At 41.8% G+C, this 16,785-nt stretch overlaps 1 protein-coding gene across 1 annotated transcript in view; it reads left to right on the forward strand.

Moving 5' to 3' along the window:
• The window catches only part of LOC111980688 (dedicator of cytokinesis protein 11-like), a 126,178-nt gene that overhangs the window by 93,412 nt on the left and 15,981 nt on the right, over nt 1-16,785 (forward strand). Inside the window, 8 exon segments of the mRNA XM_070449591.1 lie at nt 192-407; nt 5,198-5,255; nt 6,866-6,972; nt 8,733-8,855; nt 11,396-11,509; nt 12,804-12,950; nt 13,207-13,417; nt 15,559-15,766. Of these exon segments, the coding sequence (XP_070305692.1) occupies nt 192-407; nt 5,198-5,255; nt 6,866-6,972; nt 8,733-8,855; nt 11,396-11,509; nt 12,804-12,950; nt 13,207-13,417; nt 15,559-15,766 (1,184 nt within the window).

Below are 16,785 nucleotides of genomic sequence, written 5' to 3' on the forward strand. Positions count from 1 at the left end.
TGCCATATGAGTTCTGTTATACTCACAGACATCATTCAAACAGTTTTAGAAACTTCAGAGTGTTTTCTATCCAATACTAATAATAATATGCATATATTAGCAACTGGGACTGAGGAGCAGGCAGTTTACTCTGGGCACCTCTGGGCACCTTTTTAAATTTCACTTGCTTCACTCTGTCTGTGTGTGTCCAGTCGACAGCGTTCGCTGGGGAGGTGAAGGGACTGACCAAGCGTATCCGGACGGTGCTGATGGCCACGGCCCAGATGAGGGAGCATGAGAAGGACCCGGAGATGTTGCTGGACCTGCAGTACAGCCTGGCACGCTCCTACGCCTCCACCCCCGAGCTACGACGCACCTGGCTGGACAGCATGGCCCGGGCACACATCAAGAATGGAGATTTCTCAGAGGTACAGTCAGTGATGTATAGAAATATGTATGACTATCTGTATGTGAATATGTATGTCTATGGGTACTGTACTACACGCTCTCAAACACCTTTGACCTTTTACCCAAGTAATGTTGTACAATATATAAACAATATATGTGCACTGAGTGTATAAAGCATTAAGAACACCTGCTCTTTCAACGACATTTCAACAACTGACCAGGTGAATCCAGGTGAAAGCTATGATCCCTTATTGATGTCACCTGTTACATCCACTTCAATCAGTGTAGATGAAGGGGAGGAGACAAGTTAAAGAAGTATTTTTAAGCCTTGAGACAATTGAGACATGGATTGTGTATGTGTGCCATTCAGAGGGTGAATGGGCGATAAAAGATGTAAGTGCCTTTGAACAGGGTATGGTAGTAGGTGCCAGGGGCACCGGTTTGTGTCAAGAACTGCAACGCTGCTGGGTTTTTCACACTGTCGTGGAAATTCAGTACTGAGAGCGACTTGGTCATTTCGTTAAAGAATCATCTTTATTTAATATTGATGAATTATTGCAATAATGAAACCGTTGAACCCACACTCTGAAGTGTGTTGCCGACTGCTTAACTGATAATGAAAAAACTGATGTTATATAGGACCTAAAAATGCTTAGTCAGACTGGTTCCAACTCCCATAAGCCACCTTGGTTATATACACAGGATGGTGTTTTACCCACAACCCGGCTTAGTTTCCCAGATGCCAGGAAGATGAGACAATGAGGCATTGTTCTAAACTCTTCCAGGCTATCTCTATCACGGGTCACACACACCATATCTTGTCTATGAAATGCTAACTTTAGGTTTTTATCACCAAGCCATTGTCAGCTCAAGCTATCCCTAGCAAAACCCATTTCCTTGACCATACGCCTAGACTAACTGCAGGAAGCTAGAGTGGAAAGATGGCACCGGAGCAGAAGGCAGACGTTTTACGTGCCCCCAACCGATTGTGTTGTTTTGTTCATTTATCTGCGTTGTTTGTAACTTATTTTTTTTACTAATTTTGTACATAATGTTGCCGCTACCATCTCTTATGACCGAAAATAACTTCTAGACACAGTGTATTGTGTAACATGAAGTCCTATGAGTGTCATCTGATGAAGATCATCAAAGGTTAGTGATTAATTTTAGCTATATTTCTGCTTTTTGTGACTGCTAATCTTTCGCTGGAAAAATGGCTGTGCTTATTGTGGTTTGGTGTGACCTAACATAATCGTTTGTAGTGCTTTCGCCTGAAAAGAGATATTTGAAATCGGACACTTTGGTGGAATTAACAACAAGATTACCTTTAAAATGGTATAAAAAAACACGTATGTCTGAAGGAATTTTAATTATGAGATTTCTGTTTTGATTTGGCGCCCTGCACTTTCACTGGCTGTTGTCATATCATCCCGTTACCGGGATTGCAGCCATAAGAAGTTTTAATGCAACCGCTGTGTCAGATTTCAAAAAAACTTTACGGAAAAAGCAAACCATGCAATAATCTGAGACGGAGCTCAGAACAAGAGTCAAATTAGCCGCCATGTTGGAGTCAACAGAAACCAGAAATAACATTATAAACATTCACTTACCTTTGATGATCTTCATCAGAATGCACTCCCAGGAATCCCAGTTCCACAATAATTGTTTGTTTTGTTCGATAATGTCCATCATTTATGTCCAAATTTTCTTCTTGTTGTTCTAGCGTTCAGTACACTTTCCAAACTCACGCCGAATGAACGCGCATGGTCAGCGCATGTTCAGGTCATGGTAGACCTTCTCATCCCCTCTCATTCGGCCCCACTTCACAGTAGAAGCATCAGACAAGGTTCTAAGACTGTTGACATCTAGTGAAGCCTTAGGAAGTGCAACATTACAATATCCCACTATCTTCAATAGGGGCTGAGTTGAAAATCGACCAACCTCAGATTTCCCACTTCCTGGTTGGATTTTTTCTCAGGTTTTTGCCTGCCATATGAGTTCTGTTATACTCACAGACATCATTCAAACAGTTTTAGAAACTTCAGAGTGTTTTCTATCCAAATCTACTAATAATGTGCATATTCTAGCTTTTATGGCTGAGGAGCAGGCCGTTTACTCTGGGCACGCTTTTCATCCGGACGTGAAAATACTGCCCCCTACCCCAAAGAAGTTAACACAGGCTTAGGAGATCTTATACATTTTGTTCTATGAGATAATATCATTCAGTTAACATGACCTTTATTAATTATGAAGCCTTTATGTACTTTATGTGCCTTTTTGTATTACATAATTGCTTAAAAGTTTATAAAAATGTACTTTAGCTGATGTAGATTATCTCATAGATCAAAGCGTATAAGATCTCCTAAGCCTGTGTTTACCACAGACTTTATTTTCAGCGTTTATCCAAAAACCCTACAAAAATTCCATTCATTTTCCCCGTAGGCTTTGCCCAACAACCCATGGAGGAGTTAGTGCCTACAAAAAGATTACTATTGCTCTCTATATGTAATCTTTGGTAGAGACCTGATAGGGAGACCGATTTTAAGTGGCAATCAGCTTTGAATCACCTTTGACATTGTTTTGCGAACAGTAATTAACAGTTTCAACATTTCTACATGTCTTGTCGCATTATTCAAGTGTGTTAACTTCTGCAGCATGAGTTGGGCGCTAACATGATGCAGCCCAGACACCCAGTACAGGTTAAGTGGAGCAGTCACGGTGCTTTTGCACTATAAGGGGGACATCAGCTGTGATGATAGACAGAGTTGATCCGTGAGACACATTTGACAGAAGTACCGAAAGTAACAGAAATTCTAGTACTGAACCGTTTTTCATTTTCTAGTATCTAAAGAGTACAGAAGTTATACCGTGCAACACTAAACACAATACAGATATCTGACTCTGGGTCAGTACAAAGTCCACACTGTCCTGCAGGGCATTGGGGCATGAGCCAACTCTTTTTCTAGGACAGTGCTCAGGGGACGAGGTGGCTGAGTGGTTACTGCACTTACTGTACTGTATGTCACTTTGCATAAAAGCTTTTGCTAAGCATATATTTGTAAGTTGTAACTGTGCTGTATGCTGAGGTGGTTTGTATAATGCCTTTTATTTGCAGCCCTGAGGAACTATTGACATTGCGTTCATCCATCAGGGAGCCTGTGCTCTCTCACTCTCTCTCTCTCTGTCTGTCTGTCTGTTTGTGGCTTCTTCATACACTGAGTACTTAAGCAGTTAGTGTAAACCAAGACTCATACTGCTGTGGCTGTGTGCCAGTGTCTGACTGTCAATATTGGTTTAGAATTTAGTTTCAAATAAACATAGCTAAGATGGTGATCTCACATGACTATTCCCTATATAGTGCACTACTTTTGACCAGGGCCATAGTCAAGAGTAGTGCACTAGCTACTGTATATAGAGAATAGGGTGCCTGTTGATCACAACCGATATGACTAAAGGATTCAACATGCTCAGGAAATAACACTTTATTGTAACATATATAATTGTATCAGTGGAAAATACTTAGGAAATACAGTATGCTTGAGTTAACGCCAATGACTTATATCACGTGGCAGTTAGAACTGAATATCCCAGCACTCTACTTGAACTTTGTCTTTTTAAGTGTGTGTGCTGTGCAGAAGGAATCTGATATGTACCGTATGTAAATGTCTGTAACAAAGCGTTCCAACCACAGACTTTTAGGGCTGGGAATTGCCAAGGACCTCACCCTACAATATTATCATGATACTTAGGTGCTGATGCGGCATGTATTGTGATTCTTACAATTGTATTGAGATTCCGTACTGCAATTTTATTGCGATTTGATGTTACACACATATTGCTCACAATATGTCTGCTACAGAGGGACAAGAGAGAGTCATGAAAAAAATGAGTTTTGATCAGTCATGGAAATAAAAGTGCTGAAAACCTGTTGGCTCACTATTAAGAAGAAGATGGAGAACAAGCTATAGGATGAAAAATACCGGCGTTTTGGCAAAGGTACAGCCGACTAGTGCTAATTAACGCTACCTACCAGTAGCATTAAAATATAAAATAAAATTGCACAGAGGGGGGGGGGGGGGGGGGGGGGGGGGTGGTGTTGGAGTATCCAGGGATTCTCCGAAGTGTTTGTCAGAGTCTAGGAAAGTAATGGTTTTCTGGAAGTTGGTCTAAAAACCTCTAGGTTTAGAACCGCTGTAGCCAGACAGTGAATTTGGTCTAAAAACCTCTAGGTTTAGAACCGCTGTAGCCAGACAGTGAATTTGGTCTAAAAACCTCTGGGTTTAGAACCGCTGTAGTCAGACAGTGAATTTGGTCTAAAAACCTCTGGGTTTAGAACCGCTGTAGCCAGACAGTGAATTTGGTCTAAAAACCTCTGGGTTTAGAACCGCTGTAGCCAGACAGTGAATTTGGTCTAAAAACCTCTGGTTCAGAACCGCTGTAGCCAGACAGTGAATTTGTCTAAAACCTCTAGGTTTAGAACCGCTGTAGCCAGACAGTGAATTTGGTCTAAAAACCTCTAGGTTTAGAACCGCTGTAGCCAGACAGTGAATTTGGTCTAAAAACCTTGAGGTTTAGAACCACTGTAGCCAGACAGTGAACTTTGTCTTAAAGCCTCTGTTGTCAGGCAGGTTCATGGTTAAGGCCAAGTATTCCTCCTTCTCGATGACAACACGTTATGAAACAGGTTGTGTGTGTGTGTTTGCATTCTCTTGTGTTTACATGTGGGTGTGGGTAAAGTTGTACTCTAGGGTTTTGCCTGTGTCAGTTGAGTGCCTAACCCCAGTAACCACTGTTTGGCGTGTCTCCACAGGCTGCTATGTGTTACATCCATGTTGCTGCGTTGGTGGCAGAATACCTCAACAGGAAAAGTAAGACTGTCTTTCCCCACCTCCCATTTACGCAACTCGTTTCACTCCACTTGTGTAACACTTTACAGTGTTGTTACATTATTGTCACTTCACATTGTCTTTTTACATTATTATTAGAGGTATTACTTTTGTTAAAACTTTTAATTACATTTTTATAAATAAATAATCAACAGTATGTTGGAATTCTGTTTACTCCACAATGGACTAAAGCCGTGGCACCTGTTTTAGCCTATTATAAGATCTTAATTTTGTCCAGCCAGGATACTTTGTACTTAACAAACCTGTCCCCAATGTTCCCTCTAATTTGTTTCCGCACTGAGCAAATTTCAGGTCCGCTGGTGCGCAAACTTGAACGTTGTGAATATTCTGTGCAACTTCTCGTCGCACGTTTACTGTGAACACTGAGGCTGTACCCGCATGTTCAATGTAGGCCTACATTCCATGAGACTTTAAAAAAAAAAAAAAAACATGCAGGGCTTGACATTAACCTGTTTATCCACTTGTCCTTCAGACAAGGAGGTGACTGAAAATGTTGTTGTTGTTTGATGCAAGAAACCACTTTACAAAATACAATTTATTTTTATTGCCATACCATTATTACAGAGAATCTGACAAATATGCTACGCTCTGCCTGTTGACTACTTAGCTCATTCAAGCCTGTCTCAAAATACAACACTGCCCCATTATGACATAAAAAAGCTATTTACTTGACTCACTTTTCAAAGATGGCTAAAAATGTACACATTTTGTGTTCTTGTAGGAAGCAACCACTCCCTCATTGCTGACTAGAAATTAGCTATAACTGGGCTAATAACTCGCTAACTTGCAAAGAATATGAACAAATGTGCACACGTGGCTACATGCAGCTCTCACTTTGATCTCAAAACAAGTGTGTCTACACGCTTATACTGTAGCCTGAACACAGTCCAGTTCAAAGTGAATGGCACAGATCCATATATGGCAATGGCTATTTGCATATAGGCCTACTGCAGCTCTGATTGGTTATGGCGCACCGGTCTGTGAATCTTGCATAGTTCGTTTTTGTTCTGTATATTACACAGTAGAGTGACAAGTTGATAGTGTTAACTAAAGGGGAAAACTGTAGAAAGTTGAGTGGAGTTAATCTCGTGCTTCTCGGCGCAGGCTCATATTTATTCTGTGTGGCAGTCCGAGGGGAGCTGTCTAGCTAATTACCTAACAAAGCGAGACAACATTGAACTGATGCATGATATCACAGCATGAAAAACAACATCTTATCTTTCAGTCTGCCCAGCAACAGGTCCGAAATAAATCCACACATTTAACTGAATCATAATCACAGCGTCTACAGTGTCATTGCTGTTCTTGTTCATGATTTAATACATGCTCCATATATTTACTGGAAATCCTTTAATACATCAACCACTGACACCATAATAAAGAACGTCACTTGGAGCAGCAACACAGTCTGAGAATGCCTCTCCTAAATAATGTGCTGGGCCTCGTCTCATGTTGGCTGAAGTGCTGTCTACTTCCCTCCTACACCCAATATTGGGTGAAAGAATGATGTACATATATAGGGACTGGAGGTCTGTCTTTTGTTGCTATTGTTATTGTTGTTTTTCTTTCAGAGATGTTCCCCAGTGGCCTGGCAGCCTTCAAGAGGATCACTCTGAACATCGAGGAGGAGGCCGCCATGAAGGAAGACACAGGAATGCAGGACGTCTACTACACAGAGGTGTGTGTGTGTGTGTGTGTGTGTGTGTGTGTGTGTGTGTGTGTGTGTGTGTGTGTGTGTGTGTGTGTGCGTGTGCGTGTGCGTGTGTGTGTGTGCGCACGTTTGTGATGATATAATGACAATCTTATCTTCATACTGATATAACCACATCGTTAACGGTAGAGTCAGCAAAATGAAGTTGCGCGTGCAGCTCCACAGATAATGCGCAAGATGCAAGATTTTGCTCTCACAGTCACGCACAGTATCTGTGCATGCGCACGGTTTCGTTTCACGCTCTTACAACACGGTAGTCATGGGATCAGAAGGAGAGGAGAAGTTTAGCCTCTGGCTCCAAAGCTCTTAGATGGTGCGGACAGTAACCCACTATGCTGTTTACTTTGTGCATCTACTTCATATCGCTGACTCTACCTTTAATTGACTATAAATAGAAGGCTCTGGTGGTCGATATAGCATGTTGATTCATCTCTGGTTCATGGTTGATAGTTCTTTCATATTATAACAGCTGTTGATTTTGGCTTGGCCTGACTGTATCTCCTGATCTGGTCCCAGATCTGTTTGTGCTATCTTGCCAACTCCTATGGTCATTCTAATGATTGTGTATGAGCTCATGTTTTATTATTCTCTTTCAATATTAGAACCGCCGTATTTAGCCTATTTTGTTTACCTTGCCTTCAGAAATTATTCCTATGCCTTGACATTTTGACATTTTGTTGTGTTACAGCCTAAATTTAAAATAGATTAAATTGAGATTTTGTATCACTGGCCTACACACAATACCCCTTAATGTCAGAGTGGAATTATATTTTTGGAAATGTTTACAAATTAATAAGAAATTAAAAGGTGAAATGTTTTCAGTCAGTAAGTATTCAACCCCTTTGTTATGGCAAGCGTAAATACATTCAGGAGTAAAAATGTGCTTAACAAGTCACAAGTTGCATGGACTCACTCTGTGCAATAATAGTGTTTAACATGATTTTTTAGTAGCACTCTTCATATTTTCAAGCATGGTGGTGGCTGCATCATGTTATGGGTATGCTTGCCATCGACAAGAGTTAGGGAGTTTTTAATGATAAAAATAAACTAAATAGAGCTAAGCACAGGCAAAATCCTAGAGGAAAACCTGGTTCAGTCTGCTTTCCAACAGACACTGGGAGACAAATTCACCTTTCAGCAGGACAATAACCTAAAACTCAAGGCCTAATATACACTGGAGTTGCTTACCAAGAAGGCATTGAATGTTCCTGAGTGGCCTAGTTACAGTTTTGACTTAAATCGGCTTGAAAATCAATGGAAAGGGTTGAACATGTCTCTCTAGCAATGATCAACTTGACAGAGCTTGAAGAATGTTTTAAAGAATAATGTGAAAATATTATACAATCCAGGTGTGCAAAGCTCTTAGAGACGTACCCAGAAATACTCACAGCTGTAATTGCTGCCATTAGTGATTCTAACATGTATTGACCCAAGGGTGTGAATACTTATGTAAATGAGCTATTTCTGTATTTATTTTTCAATAAATTTGCTAAAATTTCTAAAAACATGTTTTCACTTTGTCATAATGTGGTATTGTGTTTAGATTGGTAAGAATTTATGTAATCTATTTTGAATTCAGGCTGTAACACAACAAAATGTAGAATAAGTCTTTCTGAAGGCAATGTACACCAATATAGCAGGCTCTAGCTTGTAATCCGCTGATGCCTATTGATGTTGGCTTGGCCCTGGCTGTTTTCACTGACTGTGTTTCCTGGTCTGCCCTACAGGAGGTCTTAGTGGAGCGTCTAGAGCTGTGTGTAGAGGCGCTGTGGAAGGCAGAGAGATACGAGCTGATTACACACATCGCCAAGCTCATTATCCCTGTCTACGAGAGACGCCACGAGTTCCAGGTACGAGCCAAACAAACACACACAACCATACACACATAAACAAGACTGAAATGTAAATGTAATCATCAAGAACAATGTTTACGCAGTGTCTTTGTAAACTGGAAGCAGCTGTGAGAGGAGTCTATCTGGCTGAATTAGTTGTAGCAGTAGAAGTTTTTAAAATACCCAAAACCATTCTGTGATACAATGCAGTTGTCCGTGGGAAAAGGGCTACTTTGTGAATCCCACAATAAGGATTCTATTGTCAGATTGAGACAATTACATTAAAGGGCACAGACAATATTGACGACTTCCTGTTTGTCTCTGTGAAGCTTTCCACTACTCTGTCCCTTGTGTTTATACAGCATAAATAAGCTCAGCCAGTCAGTTTATGGAATAAGTCCTCAAACTAAAATACTGTCCATGAGAAGTTTACCCTAATCATGTTCCACTCGCCATCTTCTCATGCTAGGACTGTCTTCTCTTTGGCTCTGGCTTTGTTTTTTAAGTAGGGCACTACTTTTGACCAAAGCCTCTATAGGCCCTGGTCAAAAGTAGTGCACTAAATAGGGAATAGGGTGCCATTTGGAATGCTGACTGTGTTGTGTCTGTTGCCAGTGGCACATTCCTTTGGCCGATTTCTGTTCTCTCTCTCGCTCTGAGGAGTGAGACACAGATTTTGTTTTAATAGGGTGGTACATAAGCCTCCTGCTGATTTACTGTAAATGTCATGCAGTGTCGTAGTTCCCGAAAATATCACACACACACACACTCATACGCACTCATACACACACAGGGTTGCAAAGGGAGGGTACATTACTGGAAACCAATGTTTCCTCTAAGCTGCGCGATTGCGCAGACAGCGCAGCTCCCCGGGATAGCTGCACAGAGTGCAGAAGAAATATCAGCCCAGGGAGAGAGGCGTTTTTCCCTGTAAGTTAACACTATCAATATTTCCCTTTACTGTGGCAATTGTGATCTAATTAATGTGATATTAGCCACTTTCAATGCAACATAACAAAACAAACTTTTTGTTGTGGGCAGAACGCATCGGAGTAGGATTCTATTGGCATGACTAAGCCCGTATTCTACACAGACCGGTGTGGCATAACCAATCAGAGCTGCAGTAGGCCTATATGCAAATAGATCATTGCCATATATGGATCTGTGCCATTTACTTTGAACTGGACAGTGTTTACAGCAGTGGTCATGAGTAGATGCGCTTGTTTTGAGATCAAAGCAAGAGCTGCATGTAGCCACGTGTGCACATTTTGTTCATGTCCTTTGCTAGTTAGTGAGTTATTAGCTCTGTTATAGATCATTTGTAGTCAGTAGTAGGGGAATGATTGCTTCCTACGAGCGTAAAACGTGGGTACAGCCTCAGTGTTCACAGTAAACGCGACATTCAAGTTTGCACTCAGCAGACCTGACATTTGCTCAGTGCTGTAAAGAATTAGATGGAATATTGCTGTAAACTTTCAAAGTTTACCAGTAAATTACACAAATTTTGGTATCTTTCAAGGATTTTATGTAATCTATTTTAAGACATTTATTGACCGTTTTGGGTACTTCAGGTAGCCTAGTGGTTAGTGTTAGGGCACTCTGTTCACAATGTTGATATCAGCAAACCACTTGCCCACACGACGCCATACACGGGCGGGGTCTGTGGTTGTGAGGCCGGTTGGACGTACTGCCAAATTCTCTAAAACAACGTTGGAGAAATGAACATTAAATTATCTGGCAACAGCTCTGGTGGACATTCCTGCAGTCAGCATGCCAATGGCACACTCCATCAAAATGAGAAATGCTCACTAACAGGGATGTAATCAAATTTGAGCACGAACATTTGAGAGAAATAAGGATTTTGTGCATATGGAAAATTTCAGGGATCTTTTATTTCAGCTCATGAAATATGGGACCAAAACTGTATATGTTGTGTTTAAATTATTATTCAGTGTATATGAAATAATACAAAATTGAATGACAAAGCTGTAAAATATTATCCTAAATATAAACCATCGACTTAGTGAATACCTTTGGTGTTTAATATCCGTGTTTAATATCAGGGAAATATATTTAAATTTTTCTTAAATCCTTATTTATTTATTTACTATGTCCAAATGTATTCGTTGTCAATGTTTCAGCGCCAAACTGGTGGCAGTTGTGAAAACTCAATAGTTGCAGAGTTAATTTAAAATAATGCCATTGTTGATGAATGCTTTTTTTTAAATTAATTATGCTATTTTCTCTTGAACCATATGGTCTATCTACTAGAAACTCATGGACAACATGGACACAGATATAAAAAATAAATAAAAAATATATATGAATAAATGTTTTAAAAGTTATTCAGGTATAAATGACCAAAGTTAAGATATATATTTTATGTTAATTACAGGAGATTCCAGTAACTTAAGTAAATTACCGGTAACTTTTCAACCGTACACGCACACACATACATACACTCAACAATGACGTGCACACTAATGAGTAAGTACACCCAAACACACATACAAACACACACACACACTAATACCCAGTTCTGTGTATGTTTCCTTCAGAAACTGAGCCGTCTGTATGACACGCTGCACAGAGCCTACAATAAGATCCTGGAGGTGATGCATACAGGCCGGAGACTACTGGGGACCTACTTCAGAGTGGCCTTCTACGGGCAGGTGGGTCGGCATATGGACAAAAGATGAAAGACACAAGTTCACCTTGTGTTTTCCTCCCATTCTCTTTTTACAGCTGCGAAAACACACTTATTCTGGTTCAGACAGAGAGAACACCGGGGATGAACTGTAGTCGTTGGCTCCTTTCCGATATCCACACTAGCATACCACTTCTAAGTAAACAATGGATTGGGCATTAACCGGTATGCTAGTATGGACATCGGATTATAAGCAAATCATTGTTTAGTATGCTGGCTCAACCAATGGTTCTTCTCTGTCAGGGATGGAGTGCCCATTACTTGGGGAACTCGTCACAGTAAAAAGAGACCATGTGTTTTTGTTGTATATTTTTTAGGTGTTATCTTCCTCTCTCTCTTCTAGTTTTTGGGGGAGAAAAGAAACTATTTCTATCAATTACGGAAGAAATAACAACAATAGTGCTGGTCTGTCATGTTGTTGGTAGCATCATTGAGGTACCTGTGGTCATCTTTTAACCATATCTGATATCAGTCCATATCCAGTGCATGTGAACCCTAAAATGTGGTGTTCTCTCTTGGTAACTTCCCTACCTGACAGATGGAGATTAGATGAAGGTGGAATTACACCAATCCCTTAGAGGCTAGTGGCCTCTGAGGAGGATGGTTGTGACAGGGCTTAAACGGCGGAAAAAAACACCTAGAAGTCTTAGATTAGGGTTTCACTTCTCTTTTCAGATATATAAGGGATGATGTGTATCTGAGTCTATATGTGATGTTTTGTATTTTGAGTTGTTTGGCGATTCCTAAAGCCCAATGAGTGTCTCAGTTACTTTACAGTAGCACAAAAAGGACAACCTTGTTTCAAATAGATGGATGTTAGAAAATTATGAATTTGTGTTTAATTGTAATGTTTTCTGATGCTGTACAGTACATTAAAAAAAAAGCCAATAAAGATATTGTTAAAAATGTATATATTATACATTTTGAGAAAAGCACAGCTGTAAAGCCATATTACAACATATTCCAGGAAATATCAGTCACAGCATTATACATGTGTTATATAATGCATTGCTTGCTGTTTGGGGTTTTAGGCTGGGTTTCTGTACAGCACTTTGTGACATCAGCTGATGTAAGAAGGGCTTTATAAATACATTTGATTTGATTTGTATTTATTGCACATTTGAGAGACTTGTTGAATTATGACTGAATATTTTCCTCCTGAGTAGGCTGCAGCTGTTGTTGTTTTCCCTGCTTAGTAATGCAACATAGCCAGCATGAACACCCCACCGCCTCCAATGGCTACTTTGTGTTGTTGACAGGGCTACTTCGAGGAGGAGGACGGTAAGGAGTATGTGTACAAGGAGCCCAAACTCACTGGCCTATCAGAGATCTCTCAGCGCCTTCTAGGGCTCTACGGGGACAAGTTTGGAACGGAAAGCGTCAAGATCATCCAAGACTCCAACAAGGTAGTAACTATGATGGTGTCCCAAATGGCACCACATTCCCTATTTAGTACACTACTTTTGACCAGAGTCCTATGGGCCCTGGTCAAAAGTAGTCTACTATATAGGGCATAGGCTGCCATTTGGGACACTGCCTACAGGTTCCTAAAAGGGGTAAATAGTGCAAACAAATAGTTTGCTTCCTTTATTGGAGTTGGAAACACCCTCCAGTCGGTTCTATCTAACAAGCCCAACCATACCAATCTCCTATCTCCAACAGGTCAACCCCAAAGACCTAGACACCAAGTTCGCCTACATCCAGGTCACCTTCGTCAAGCCTTACTTTGACGAGAAGGACTGTCCAGAGAAGAAGACGGACTTTGAGAAGTGCCACAACATCAACCGCTTTGTGTTCGAAACGCCATACACGCTGACGGGGAAAAAACATGGTGGGGTGGAGGAGCAATGCAAGAGGAGGAGCGTACTCACAAGTTAGTTAGCTTCACAACCTCTTTTTACAGCCTCTTTAAAACCATTTTAAAGAATGAGTTAGCTTTGAAACTTCATTACAACCGACATAGTTAAAACCAGTTAGCTTAAAAACGACTTAACCTCTTTTACAACAAAGAAAACGCTTACAAATAGTTAGTTAGCTTTACAACCTCTTCAAATAAAATGTTATTTGTCTATGTAAATGGGGCAGCAGCCTCTAAGGTGCAGGGTTACGTAACCCGGGTGGAAGCCGCCTAGTAAAACCATTATTAACACACCTACAAAAACCTTATTTCAACAAGTTTGTTTGCTTTACAACATTTTTACGACCTCTCTATGACCAAAACCTCCATATTTCAACCTTGTTTAGACAAACAGAATACCACTGTTTGTGTGTTGCACTGGAGACAAAGAAGTATACAAGCTTTTCAATTAAAACCTTCATCCACTGTGCACACAGCTTGTTTCATTTCTTATTAGATGAGCTACACTAACATCTAAACTATTTGAGAATTACTGCAAGTTCAGAAACCCACTGACTTCATACCACAACTTTTTAAAGCACTAGGCTAGAGACAAGAAATGATGGTGACATCGGTTCCACATTACCCTTAAAGGAAAACTCCACTCAAAAACTATATTTTTATATTTTTTTCATTAGTCCATAGTTTCTTTTGTCCATTTTGCATCATCATGATGATGTGGCCGGTGACACTTTGTTTGCTTCTTGAAAGTTTTTGGGGTTTTTTTACCCCTTTTTCTCCCCAATTTCATGGTATCCAATTGGTAGTTACATTCTTGTCCCAACGCTGCAACTCCCGTACAGACTCAGGAGAGGCGAAGGTCAAGAGCCGTGCGTCCTCCGAAACACAACCCAGCCAAGCCCCACTGCTTCTTGACACAATGTCCGCTTAACCCGGAAGCCAGCCGAACTAATGTGTCGGAGGAAACACAGTGCACCTGGCGACTGTGTCAGCGTGCACCGCGCCCGGCCCGCCACAGGAGTTGCTAGTGTGCGATGGGACAAGAACATCCCTGCCGGCCAAACCCTCCCCTAACCCGGACGACGCTGGACCAATTGTGTGCCGCCCCATGGGTCTCCCGGTCGCGGCCGGCTGCGACAGCGCCTGGACTCGATATCTTGAAAACTTGACTGCTGTGATGCAAAACATTTTGGGACTGTATCAACAGAGGACTAATGAATAAAATACCAAAGTAGAGTTTTTCAGTGGCTTTTTCCTTTAACAGTAGTAAACATCATTCCTTAGAATTGACAGAGAACGTTTACAGCTAACCACTGGCTAATTCCGCTTATGAGGGTACCAGCATTACAATACATTTGATAACTGAAGCACTATAGGGCCATTTAAATGGCTTATATCCACTGCAAATGTTTTATCACATGATGATATAGACATTTTGATTGACCATTGTCATTAGCCATTTCATGATTACCCCACTGTCATAACTGACATTAAACAACAGCTGGCCCGCCTGTCTCAAATATCTGTCAACATTTCTACCCACAGACCTGACACACAGGATGTTACAAATAGACCAATATGCAGTAAAAGCATTATCATGTGTGGTTTGTTTGTTTAGTGATGTTGACTCAATGTTGTTGTGGTAAAATTGTGGTACAAGATGACCTGTTCGTATATTTGACCCAGGGCTGCCAGTTAGTAGACTCAAGCTTCCTAAAAGTGTGAGAGTTTCTCAGAAAACCAAGAGAAGGTGAAAGTTGTGTGAAAAATGACTCCAGAATAAAGAAGCTACCTGGGAACTGTGCTATTTGCTCCCCTCCGAGCTGCCAACACAATCCCATACAAGGAGAATAAAGGAAACACTAATGGGAAACGTAACCCAGTGTTATCATAATGAATTAACTTTATCGTGTGTTTATATGAGAACTGACTGTGTGTGGTGAGTCTCTTGGGCAGCGACCAACACGCTGCCCTTTGCGAAGAATAAATCTGTTTGTGCTCTTGCCAACGCCATTGACGTCGTTTTCAAGCCAAGTTCTTAAGAGAGCAGTAACAGACTGGCCCCCAGGCTAGAGAAATGATCTAAACATTTGTGATAATAGGTTATGTTAGAAAGGGTGCGAATATGCTGAATGATGTGTATTTCTCCTGTCCAGCGGCCAACACGGTTCCGTACGTGAAGAAGCGTGTGGAGGTGTTGGGGGAGAAGCAGGTAGAGCTGAAGCCTGTGGACGTGGCCATCGACGAGATGCAGGCGCGCACCGCCGAGCTGACCAAACTCTGCTCCTCCCAGGAGGTGGACATGATCCAGCTGCAGCTCAAACTGCAGGGCTGTGTCTCTGTACAGGTAGACGAGACCTTACTGTAGCCACATCACTGTTCGTTTAGTATTTCATTAGGATCCCCATTAGCTGCTGCCAAGGCAGCCGCTACACTCCTTGGGGTCCAAACAGGAAGCAGCTAGTGCATGCAGGGAACACCACATACTAGCATCAAACCTTAACACTACAGCTTAACACCACAGCAAACTGCAGGGCTGTGTCCCTGTACACGTAGGTGTTATTTCTAACCGCTATCAGATCATTGCACATTCATGCAGGTATTCATGTTTTCATGCCAGAACTTGATTTTAGGGTTTGGTCCTCTCTTGCGTTACTCCGTTCGTTGTGTGTATGTTGGTCACGCTAGTCCAGGGCTGCCCAACCCTGCTCCTGGAGAGCTGCCGTGCTGCAGGTTTTCTCTCCAATCCTAAACTAGCACACTTGATTCTAATAATTAGCTGGTTGATAAGTTGAATGAGGTTAGTTACAACTGGGGTTGGATTGAAAACCTACAGGAGGGTAGCTCTCCAGGAACAGGGTCGGGGTTAAAACCTACAGGAGGGTAGCTCTGCAGGAACAGGGTCGGGGTTAAAACCTACAGGAGGGTAGCTCGCCTGAAGGGCAACTTCAAAGACATGGTGAAGGGAGCTGTCAGACATCATCCATGAACAGGTGACATGGGGGGAGGGGAGGAGCTGTCAGACATCATCCATGAACAGGTGACATGGGGGAGGGGGAGGAGCTGTCGGACATCTTCCATGAACAGGTGACATGGGGGAGGGGAGGAGCTGTCAGACATCATCCATGAACAGGTGACATGCGGGGAGGGGGAGGAGCTGTCGGACATCATCTCATCAGGTGACAGGGGTGATGGGGGAGGGAGGGGCTGCCGATCATCACATGAACAGGTGACATGGGGGAGGGGAGGAGCTGCCAGACATCCATGAACAGGTGACATGGGGGGAGGGGGAGGAGCTGCCAGACATCCATGAACAGGTGACATGGGGGGAGGGGGAGGAGCTGCCCAAGACATCCATGAACAGGTGACATGGGGGGAGGGGA

This window comes from Salvelinus sp. IW2-2015, linkage group LG3, assembly GCF_002910315.2.
Source record: "Salvelinus sp. IW2-2015 linkage group LG3, ASM291031v2, whole genome shotgun sequence".
NCBI lineage: Eukaryota > Metazoa > Chordata > Actinopteri > Salmoniformes > Salmonidae > Salvelinus > Salvelinus sp. IW2-2015.